At 42.3% G+C, this 12,589-nt stretch overlaps 1 protein-coding gene across 1 annotated transcript in view; it reads left to right on the forward strand.

Annotated features, from left to right (window-relative positions):
- LOC141116710 (Fc receptor-like protein 5) overlaps nt 1–12,589 on the forward strand; it is a 68,098-nt gene that overhangs the window by 26,423 nt on the left and 29,086 nt on the right. Inside the window, exon 4 of the mRNA XM_073609102.1 lies at nt 3,777–4,025. Coding sequence (XP_073465203.1) covers nt 3,777–4,025 — 249 coding nt within the window. The remainder of the gene's footprint in view (nt 1–3,776; nt 4,026–12,589) is intronic.

Here is a 12,589-nt window from a genome sequence, read left to right on the forward strand (position 1 = left end):
ATTGATCAATAACAAGTGTGTGTGTGCAGCCATGTAATTGGCTGGAGGCTGGGAGCGATTTCAAGCACTGTGCTGCAGTTCTTTCTGTGCTCCCAACAGACTTTAGCTAAATGTATTCACACTACTTGACCTCCATCCTCTAGGAAGACCTGACAAGTAGAAGGAGCTCAAGAGAATTGATGGCCGGCAGCTTTGAATCATGGGAGATGAAGTTCAGGGAAGATACTTTACTATGGTAGTTAATGGGCTCTTGGACTATAGTTACAAATGCAAACCAGGTGTACAGAGAGAGAGAAATTTTCAGAGGCTGAATACCAAGTGATTTTGTCAGGGCCTGGACCTGGGACCTATGCTCCGTCTGGTAGTAACTCTTCTCACTGAGCTACCTGAGATGCTAGCCCATCTCCACCATTAGCAGCTCTGGTGAACACTAGTTAGTGCTTAGACTCCGCACCTCAGATTACCATGTGTCATCTGCCAGAGTGACCTGCTTGCATACCTATCTTGCTTGTGGGTGGGTGCCCCGCTACTGCTATAGCAACTGGTCTCTGAGCCTGCTCTTGATTGTGACAAATTTTCTCTTTGCTGCAAGGAGACTGATGTGTGCACCTGAACCTGCTGAGAGCCTACAGAGCCTGCAGCTGTGTACTTAGGACTGGAGTTATTCCAGGCAGATCCAGAAGGGAACTGACTTCTGAGCAATGTTGCTGTATCATTGGGACTGGTGAAAGGACACTGATACCATTCACCTGCTGCTACTACCGGAGACCGATCACCTAGGAACAGGCCATCAAACTAGCAGCATTATTTACTGCATGCAGACTTTACTGGGGCTGTACTTATGTGCAATGCTGTAAAGACTGGGCCCCAACGCTAGCCAGCTGAAGAATTTGAGCTAAAGGCTGTTCACTCAGATACTTGATAGATAAAAGGGGATTTTGCGAGCCACAATGGTATATTGCCTCAAATGTGGAAATCACCTAGCTGCCCGCACAGAACGCGTTTCATATGCCGTGCAATACAATGTATACAAAAGATACGCTGCGCTAAGGTGAAAATGTCAATCTGGAGATCAATAATGCATATGAGGTATACTGAAAATACCGCATAAGTGGCTTATCCAGCCACAGCAAGGCACAAAGGATATATGTATAAAAAAAAAAAAAAAAATTTAAGTGATTATAAGGTGCAATGTGTAAATAATATATTAGATGTATACCATTAGAATAAGAGTAGTGATGATTAAACTACAAACTGTATATATAATGAATGAAAAATGATTTATATAATCTGAAATTTACCGTGTAAAAAATATATAAATAATATCACAGTGATAAGTGCAAAAAATATAACAAAGTGCCAAGTGCCACACAATGAGTGTGAATATCAAATCCAAGATGTGATACGTGGTTATTAAAGTCCAATTTATGAAATAAATGCACATAAAGTCCATAAAAACAGTTCATAAAAAAATCCAACGTGCGTGCATTAATCTTAGTGCTTAGTGCTCAAAATTCCATGCTCAAGTGCCATCCAGTGACCCCCCGGGGACAGCCGCTCACCTCAGAGCGTGCGACTCAGCTGTGAGACTGAATCTAAACACGCTTATGAGCCATCCCACGGCTCAGTGATGGAATCCAGATACACAGTTTTCAGCAGAAGCTCCACAATTAGGAATAAAGGAAAAGAAAAACTGGATAGTGTGATATCGTTTATAAATGTTTATTGGAATAAAAGCTCCCCACATTAGGCTACTCACATTTGCAAGGTGCGAGAGTGCACCAATCTGATAACAGTCTCCAAAGTTTGCCTCAAAGTTTGCCTGTCAGGAGGGATAAGCTGTGCATCGCATCTCAGTGGAGTGAAAGGCTCCGTGCTCCGTCCTGGCTCCTCCCCTACGCGTGTTCAACACAGGGTCACGTGTCTTCATCAGGTGGATGTGTGAGTTATACGTTTACGTACAGGGAGTTTTACATTTAATGGCTGTCATTCTTATACAGTGCCTTGCAAAAGTATTCACCCCCCCCCCCCTGGCTTTTTTACCTATTTTGTTACATTACAGCCTTTAGTTCAATGTTTTTTTAATCTGAATTATATGTGATGGATCAGAACACAATAGTCTAAGTTGGTGAAGTAAAATTAGAAAGATATATACATAAAACAATTTTTCAGAAATAGAAAAATGATAATTGGCATGTGCGTATGTAATCGCCCCCTTTGTTATGAAGCCCATAAAAAGCTCTGGTGCAACCAATTACCTTCAGAAGTCACATAATTAGTGAAATGATGTCCACCTGTGTGCAATATAAGTGTCACATGATCTGTCATTACATATACACACCTTTTTGAAAGGCCCCAGAGGCTGCAACACCTAAGCAAGAGGCACCACTAACCAAACACTGCCATGAAGACCAAGAAACTCTCCAAACAAGTAAGGGACAATGTTCTTGAGAAGTACAAGTCAGGGTTAGGTTATAAAAAAAATATCCAAATCTTTGATGAACCCTAGGAGCACCATTAAATCTATCATAACCAAATGGAAAGAACATGGCACAATAGCAAACCTGCCAAGAGACAGCCGCACGCCAAAACTCACGGACTGGGAAAGAAGGGCATTAATCAGAGAGGCAGCACAGAGACCTAAGTTAACCCTGGAGGAGCTGCAGAGTTCCACAGCAGAGACTGGATATCTGTACATAGGACCACAATAAGCCGTACGCTCCATAGAGTTGGGCTTTATGGCAGAGTGGCCAGAAGAAAGACATTACTTTCAGCAAAAAACAAAATGGCACGTTTTGAGGTTGCAAAAAGGCATGTGGGAGACTCCCAAAAAGTATGGAGGAAGGTGCTCTGGTCTGATGAGACTAAAATTGAACTTTTTGGTCATAAAAGAAAACGCTATGTCTGGCGAAAACCCAACATATCACATCACCCAAAGAACACCACCAGACTTATCCAAAGTGACTTACAGCTGTGATAGCCGCAAAATGTGTCTCTACAAAGTATTGACTTTAGGGGGGGTGAATATTTATGCACATTGACTTTTTCCTTTTATTTTGTCCTATTTGTTGTTTGCTTCACAATAAAAAAAAAATCTTCAAAGTTGTGGGCATGCTCTATAAATTAAATGATGCAAATCCTCAAACAATCCATGTTAATTCCAGGTTGTGAGGCAACAAAACACGGAAAATGCCAAGGAGGGTGAATACTTTTGCAAGGCACTGTAAAGTGCACTCTAATGTGGATATAGCCTAATGTTTACAGAGGAGTTAGTGGAGTATTTATTATTGTTGCTATTTTCTAAATAGCTAATTTTGTGGATTACCAGATTTTCTTTCATTTAGCTCCATAGAATTGCATTCAATGCTGCTATAGCCTGGTGAACATATTGTCTAATGTACTGTGATCCTTTACTTACTCATTTGTGTGCATGCTGCTATTTACTGCAACCTGTAATAATATATTGGGTTCATTTACCAATAACTAGTCTTACATTGGCTTTTTGATGCAGAATCTTGTGTGCAGGATATCCATATTTGTGCTCCCGGTAGCAATGGAGTATCATTTGCTTAACCTGGTCTGTCGGAGAGGCTGAGGTTGTTCTCCAAGGTGAGGAAGAAGAACAGAGAACCCAATCTACTAAGACACTCTTCAAAGGATAATGCTACAAGTGTATACCTGGCATCCCCATATCTGAGATGACCATGCTTTTTATAAGTCATTGGCTCTCCAGGTAGTTTTTTCCTAAGTAACATTCCCATTGTTCTCTTTTATAGGAGCTGTAGTCAGACCTGTTATAACCCTGTCCCCTAATTGGAACCAATTTTATCGGGGTGATTCAGTGACTCTGTCATGCAGTGTGGGATCACTGGAAGTGAACAGTTATTGGTATAAAGGAGAACGGAGAACATCTTGGACTCAGAGCAAACAATATAAAATCACTGCGACAACCACTGAAATGTACAAGTGCTCAGTTGACAACAAAGTTTACAGCCATCCGGTGAGACTGGGTGTGATTGATAATGGTGAGTTATCTTCACTGCTTCCATCAAAAAATGATATCCATCCAAAAAATTATATCCATCCAAAAAATTATATCCAGCACTTCTTTATTGTTAGGATGCAATTTTTAAGGTAGAACTCCAGCCCAAACCTTCTAAGGTTTTTATGGTTAAGAAAAAAAAAAGTGATCAATGTACATTTCGGGGATTTTAACAAACTTTGAAGCAGATTCCTACCTTTTTATGTTTGTTTCACCATGCCCTTTCCCGACTGATTCTGAATGGGAGGGTCTGTTGCAATATAACACGTTCCCGCCAAGCGTTCAGCTTTAAGGGGTTATACCGGGAGGATGCCTGCAGCTGCAGGCATCCTCTCAGTACCGTTTTTTTAGAGATCGGATGGTCGGCTCTTCAGGGATAACATAGCTGAGAGGCTGAGTCGGGTGTCGGTCCAGGCACCTGGTGGATCCCAACTCCATTGTCACGATGGCGTGGTGCCTGGACCGACTTCTGTGACATCAGCAGAGAGCGGACTTCAGCCCACTGTCTGCTGAAAATAGGTCACAGGAGGGAAAAACTAATTGCACTCCTGTGATCCATAGGAGTGGGAACAGTTTGTGGGAACAGTTTGGGGATGGCCCCTTCCTGTTCCAACATGACTGCTCACCAGTGCACAAAGCAAGGTCCATAAAGACATGGATGAGCGAGTTTGGGGTGGAGGAACTTGACTGGCCTGCACAGAGTCCTGACCTCAACCTGATAGAACACCTTTGGGATGAATTAGTGGAGACTGTGACTCAGGCCTTCTCGTCCAACATCCGTGCCTGACCTCACAAATGCACTTCTAGAAGAATGGTCAAACATTCCCATAGACACACTCCTAAACCTTGTGGACAGCCTTTGCAGAAGAGTTGAAGCTGTTGTAGTTGCAAAGGGTGGGCCAACTCAATATTGAACCCCACGGACTAAGACTGGGATGCCATTACAGTTCATGTGCGTCTAAAAGCAGGTGTCCCAATACTTTTGACAATTATATATTGTCTGTTCGATCGTTCGCCGAATTGCGAACATTATGGGCCGTTCGCACCAAATTCGTGTGGCGCGTCATGGCCCATAATTCACTGCGGCATCGCAGTTCATTGCTGGCTGATGATTGGCCAAGCATGCACTATGACCCGCATGCTTGGCCAATCACAGCGCCGTCAGTAGAGAGAGCTGTAATTGGCCAAAGCCAAGCCAGCTACAAGTTAGGGTAGAGCGTCCTCCTCACAGTGTTCAGCTAAAGCTACAAGTTGGTGTAGTGCGTCCTTCTCACAGTGTTCAGCTAAAACTACAAGTTAGTGTAGTGCGTCCTCCTCACAGTGTTCAGCTAAAGCTACAAGTTAGTGTAGTGCATCCTCTGCACAGTGTTCAGCTAAAGCTACAAGTTAGTGTAGTGCGTCCTCTGAACAGTGTTCAGCTAAAGCTACCTGTAGAAGGTTGGTGGTGTTTTCCTGATCCTATCACTACCGCAGGCAGCTAAATAAGCTACAAGTTAGTTTTTTGTGAGCTCTGCGCAGTGTTCACCTAAAGCTACCTGTCGAAGGTTGGTGGTGTTTTCCTGATCCTATCACTACCGCAGGCAGCTAAATAAGCTACAAGATAGTTTTTTTGCGAGCTCTGCAGTGTTCAGCTAAAGCTACCTGTAGAAGGTTGGTGGTGTTCTCATACTACAGGCAGGCAGTGTTAATTTTGCTAGCTGCAGTATCATACACATATATATATATATATATATATATATATATATATATATATATAGTAGTATAGCAGTATCAGTATCTCTATCTCTATCTCTATCTCTATATATCTATCTCTATCTCTATATATCTATCTCTATCTCTATATATCTATCTCTATCTCTATATCTCTATCTCTATATCTCTATCTCTATCTCTATATATCTATCTCTATCTCTATCTCTATATATCTATCTCTATATCTCTATCTCTATATATCTATCTCTATATCCCAGCTTACTGCAGCTACAGGCCATTATTATGTCTGGAAGGCCAACAAGGAGAGGCAGACAGGGCAAGCAGGCTCTGTGTCTAGAGGCAACAGTGCTGGTCGTGGAGACGGTGCATCCTCATCAGCACGTGGCCGTGGGACACGCTTGGCCTTTTTTTCGGCAGCTGGCCGTGTTGAGCCACAACATGTGGAAGACTTGGTCGAGTGGATGACCAAGCCGACCTCTTCCTCCTCATCCTCTCTCACCCATGCCCAGGGTACTTTGGCAAAGCAGCTGCCAATGCGGCCTCTTCCCTGGGCTCAATGGCATCAGTGACTCCTTCCCTAGTCCCACCATGTTCTCCTGAGGAGTCCCTTGAACTGTTTGACCACAGTGTTTTGTACATGCTCCAGGAGGATGCCCAGCATTTAGAAGGCTCTGATGATGATACTGAGCTAGATGAAGGCAATAACGTGAGCATGGACAGAGGGGGTGCCCAAGAAGGACAGCAATCTGGCAGGCATGCTCCCCCTGCTGCAGCATACTGCCAGGTTTGCTCCAGTGATGAGGAGGCCTTACAGCACTGCAGTAACACTTGGTGACGTGGCGAGTCCCATAAGTGCAGTTCAAGCTGGCGAGGTGGCAAGCACAAGTAGTGTCCCGCTGCCACCAAGAAGACAAAGACAGGCCCGTCGTGCCCATAGTGCCCTTCCTGCTGCATTCGCCAATCCAAATTGGGAACCCACCACTTCTGCAGCACCTGTACTTCCCCCCCATTCACTGGCCAACCCGGAATTCAGGTGGAAACAGTTGATTTTACGCCACTGGACTTTTATTCGCTGTTTTTCACTGAAGATCTCTTTAGATCTATTGTGGACCAAAGCAATTTGTACGCTGGTTAACACATCGCCACTATTTCCCAGTCCTCCCTTGCTAGAGATTGGAAACCATTTACGGTTTCCGAATTTAAGCTCTTTCTGGGCCTTTCCCTCAACATGGGCATAAATAAAAAAGAGTGAGTTGCGGTCATATTGGTCCACTGACCCAATTTACCATATGCCCGTGTTCTGTGCCTCCATGACCAGGGCACGATACGAGCAGATTTTGCGGTTCATGCACTTCGACAATGAACTCTGTCGTCCTCGTGGAGACCCTGGATACGATCGGCTCTACAAAATTCGGCCCCTCGTAAACCACTTCAACCAACGTTTTGCAGACTTGTTTACTCCCCATCAAGTTGTCTGCGTTGATGAGTCCCTGATTAAATTTTCTGGCCGCTTGTCATTCAAACAGTACCTTCCCAGCAAGCGTGCCAGATACGGGGTCAAGATGTATAAGCTCTGTGACAGGGTCACAGGCTATACATGTAGTTTTATGGTTTACGAGGGCAAAGATAGTCACGTAGAGCCGACAAACTGCCCTGACTACATAGGAAGCGCTGGCAAGATAGTGTGGGACTTGGTGTCACCCTTATTCGGAAAGGGGTACCACTTGTACGTGGACAATTATTACACAAGCGTGCCACTTTTTAGTCACCTTTTTGATCAACAGATTGGAGCATGTGGCAACGTGCGATCTAATCGCCGGGGCTTTCCCCAGCGGCTTGTAGATTCCCGTCTTAGGCTGGGGGAGAGAGCCTGCTTGCAGTGTAATCATTTGCTCGCTATGAAGTGGAGGGACAATAAGAATGTTTTCGTTCTTACCTCCCTTCATGCAGACACGACGACCCAAATTATTATGACGACTGGTGTTGTGGAGAAACCTCTCTGTGTCCACGAATATAACCTCAATATGGGAGGGGTGGACCTCAACGACCAGTTGTTGGCGCCGTACCTAGTTGCCCGTAAGGCCCGACGCTGGTACAAAAAAGTGTCTGTTTATTTATTTCAATTGGCTTTGCTGAATGCTCATGTGCTATACAGAGCTTCAGGACAGACTGGATCCTTCCTTAAATTCCAGGAAGACATCGTCAGAGCCCTTCTGTTTCCAGACGGTGCTCCACCTCACCTTCCCCAACCAAATGCAGTAAGCCGGCTGCATGAGAGGCATTTTCCTTATGTCCTCGCGAGTACCCCTACCCAACGAGCCCCCCAAAAAAGATGTTGTGTCTGCAGCAAGCGCGGATTTAGGCGTGACACCCGGTATTATTGTCCCTTCTGTCCTGACAATCCTGGTCTTTGCATTGGTGAATGTTTTGAATGCTACCATACACTAGTTGAGTATTAGCGTAGGGTACAGCACTGCACAGACTAGGACACACTTTCACAGGGTCTCCCAAGATGCCATCGCATTTTGAGAGACCCAAACCTGGTATCAGTTAAAGTTAAAGTTACTAAAAAAAGTGTAAAAAAAAAAATAAAACAAAAAAAATAAATAAATAAAAATACAAAAAAATATAAAATAAAAAAACAAAAATAGTTGTTTTATTGTTCTCTCTCTATTCTCTCTCTATTGTTCTGCTCTTTTTTATTGTATTCTATACTGCAATGTTTTATTGTTATGTTTTTATCATGTTTTCTTTATAGGTATGCAATTTTTTTATACTTTGTTTTTTTTATTGTTAACCACTTTTTTGTTTTCAGGTACGCCATTCAGCTGCAGAGCGGATTTATTTATCTTGACAGCAACAGAGTTTGCTCCCACGATACATAAAGCCGTGACTCCAGCGCTGTCGGAGGTGATTTCACCGCCACAGTTACATACTTCAGCATATATGCCGAAGCGTGGGGGCAGCAGTGGGTGGAGGAGCGATTTGCTCCTGCCTTTTGCGGGAGGATGCCCCCATGCTTTGGCATATATAAACGGTGCATATATGCCCATCATTAGAAGTGGGTGGATGAAGGGAGGTATTCTAATGGTGGGCATACCCACCGATCAATATCTTTTTTTTCGTTCAGCCCACAGGCTGCATGAAAAAAAAGTTTACAATATATGCCCAACAAGGACCAGCAACGTACTGGTATGTTGCTGGACTTTGAGTGGTTATACCAGAATGATGCCTGCAGGTTTAGGTATTATCTTGGTATCATTCTTTTCAGCCAGCGGTCGGCTTTCATGTAAAAGCAATCCTAGCCTCTAGACTGCTTTTACAAGCAGTGGGAGGGAATGCCCCCCCCCACTGTCTTCCATGTTTTTCTCTGGCTCTCCTGTCCCAACAGGGAACCATAAAATGCAGCCGGTGATTCAGCCAGCTGACCATAGAGCTGATCAGAGACCAGAATGGCTCCAAACATCTCTATGGCCTAAGAAACCGGAAGCTACGAACATTTCATGACTTAGATTTCGCCGGATGTAAACAGCGCCATTGGGAAATTGGGAAAGCATTTTATCACACCGATCTTGGTGTGGTCAGATGCTTTGAGGGCAGAGGAGAGATCTAAGGTCTAATAGACCCCAATTTTTTCAAAAAAGAGTACCTGTCACCACCTATTGCTATCATAGGGGATATTTACATTCCCTGAGATAACAATAAAAATGATTAAAAAAAAAATAAAAATGAAAGGAACAGTTTAAAAATAAGATTAAAATGCAAAAAAATAATAAAGAAAAAAAAAAAAAAAAAAAAAAAGCACCCCTGTCCCCCCCTGCTCTCGCGCAAATGCGAACGCAAGCGTCGGTCTGCCGTCAAATGTAAACAGCAATTGCACCATGCATGTGAGGTATGACCGCGAAGGTCAGATCGAGGGCAGTAATTTTAGCAGTAGACCTCCTCTGTAAATCTAAAGTGGTAACCTGTAAAAGCTTTTAAAGGCTTTTAAAAATGTATTTAGTTTGTCGCCACTGCACGTTTGTGCGCAATTTTAAAGCATGTCATGTTTGGTATCCATGTACTCGGCCTAAGATCATCTTTTTTATTTCATCAAACATTTGGGCAATATAGTGTGTTTTAGTGCATTAAAATTTTAAAAAGTGTGTTTTTTTTCAAAAAAATTTGTTTGAAAAATCGCTGCGCAAATACTGTGTGAAAAAAAAATGAAACACCCACCATTTTAATCTGTAGGGCATTTGCTTTAAAAAAATATATAATGTTTGGGGGTTCAAAGTAATTTTCTTGCAAAAAAAAAATTATTTTTTCATGTAAACAAAAAGTGTCTTCAAGTGGTTAGAAGAGTGGGTGATGTGTGACATAAGCTTCTAAATGTTGTGCATAAAATGCCAGAACAGTTCAGAACCCCCCCAAATGACCCCATTTTGGAAAGTAGACACCCCAAGCTATTTGCTGAGAGGCATGTCGAGTCCATGGAATATTTTATATTGTGACACAAGTTGCGGGAAAAAGACAAAATTTTTTTTTTTTTTTTTTGCACAAAGTTGTCACTAAATGATATATTGCTCAAACATTCCATGGAAATATGTGAAATTACACCCCAAAATAAATTCTGTTGCTTCTCCTGAGTACGGGGATACCACATGTGTGAGACTTTTTGGGAGCCTAGCCGCGTATGGGACCCCGAAAACCAAGCACCGCCTTCAAGCTTTCTAAGGGCGTAAATTTTTGATTTCACTCTTCACTGCCTATCACAGTTTCGGAGGCCATGGAATGCCCAGATGGCACAACCCCCCCCAAATGGCCCCATTTTGGAAAATAGACACCCCAAGCTATTTGCTGAGAGGTATAGTGAGTATTTTGCAGACCTCACTTTTTGTCACAAACTTTTGAAAATTGAAAAAAGAAAAAAAAAATACATTTTTCTTGTCTTTCTTCATTTTCAAAAACAAATGAGAGCTGCAAAATACTCACCATGCCTCTCAGCAAATAGCTTGGGGTGTCTACTTTCCAAAATGGGGTCATTTTGGGGGGTTTTGTGCTATCTTGGCATTTTATGGCCTTCGAAACTGTGATAGGTAATGAGGAGTGAAATCAAAAATTTACGCCCTTTGAAATCCTGAAGGCGGTGATTGGATTTCGGGGCCCCGTATGAAGCTAGACTCCTAAAAAGTCCCACACATGTGGTATCCCCGTACTCAGGAGAAGCAGTAGAATGTATTTTGGGGTGTAATTCCACATATGCCCATGGCATGTTTGAGCAATATATCATTTAGTGACAACTTTGTGCAAAAAACAAAACAAAAAAAAAAACAATTGTCACATTCCCGCAACTTGTGTCACAATATAAAATATTCCATGGACTCAACATGCCTCTCAGCAAATAGCTTGGGGTGTCTACTTTTCAAAATGGGGTCATTTGGGAGGTTTTGTGCCATCTTGGCATTTTATGGCCTTCAAAACTGTAATAGGTAGTGAGGAGTGAAATCAAAAATTTACGCCCTTAGAAATCTTGAAGGCAGTGATTGGTTTTCGGGGCCCCGTACGCGGCTAGGCTCCCAAAAAGTCCCACACATGTGGTATCCCCATACTCAGGAGAAGCAGCTAAATGTATTTTGGGGTGCGATTCCACATATGCCCATGGCCTGTGTGAGCAATATATCATTTAGTGACAACTTTGTGCAAAAAAAAAAATTGTCACTTTCCCGCAACTTGTGTCAAAAAATAAAATATTCCATGGACTCAACATGCCTCTCAGCAAATAGATTGGTTTTCGGGGTCCCGTACGCTGCTAGGCTTCCAAAAAGTCCCACACATGTGGTATCCCCTTACTCAGGAGAAGCAGATGAATGTATTTTGGGGTGCAATGGTGAGCAATATATCATTTAGTGACAACTTTTTGTAATTTTTTTTTTTTGTCATTATTCAATCACTTGGGACAAAAAAAAAATATTCAATGGGTTCAACATGCCTCTCAGCAATTTCCTTGGGGTGTCTGCTTTCCAAAATGGGGTCATTTGGGGGGGTTTTGTACTGCCCTGCCATTTTAGCACCTCAAGAAATGACATAGGCAGTCATAAACTAAAAGCTGTGTAAGTTCCAGAAAATGTACCCTAGTTTGTAGACGCTATAACTTTTGCGCAAACCAATAAATATATGACATTTTTTTTACCAAAGACATGTGGCCGAATACATTTTGGCCTAAATGTATGACTAAAATTGAGTTTATTGGATTTTTTTTTATAACAAAAAGTAGAAAATATCATTTTTTTTCAAAATTTTCAGTCTTTTTCATTTTATAGCGCAAAAAATAAAAACGGCAGAGGTGATCAAATACCATCAAAAGAAAGCTTTATTTGTGGGAAGAAAAGGACGCAAATTTTGTTTGGGTACAGCATTGCATGACTGCGCAATTGTCAATTAAAGCGACGCAGTGCCAAATTGTAAAAAGTGCTCTGGTCAGGAAGGGGGTAAATCCTTCCGGGGCTGAAGTGGTTAAGTGACTGGGTTTATATCTACTTTAAGCAGCTTTCACTTACTTGTTGAATATTTAATTTTTGTGAGTCACGTCTGCTAACATATTTAAATTGCATTCTTAAAAAATGTTTACACATTCAGAATAAAATCGAGTGGCTCTAAACAATTTTACCACTTGGTTAGTTATACAATAGATCTGTTACTATTGGGCCGCAAGGTTGACGCGTTTCACATTAGTGCTTCCTCAGGACCTTATTCCCTAGACACTAGACAGAGATCATGTAAAGAAGGTGTCATCCAGAAGCAACCTAATGTTCTCAAAAATGTAAATGAATATACAAAAAATATACAACATTT

The sequence above is a fragment of the Aquarana catesbeiana genome, linkage group LG13, assembly GCF_042186555.1.
Source record: "Aquarana catesbeiana isolate 2022-GZ linkage group LG13, ASM4218655v1, whole genome shotgun sequence".
NCBI classification, from domain to species: domain Eukaryota; kingdom Metazoa; phylum Chordata; class Amphibia; order Anura; family Ranidae; genus Aquarana; species Aquarana catesbeiana.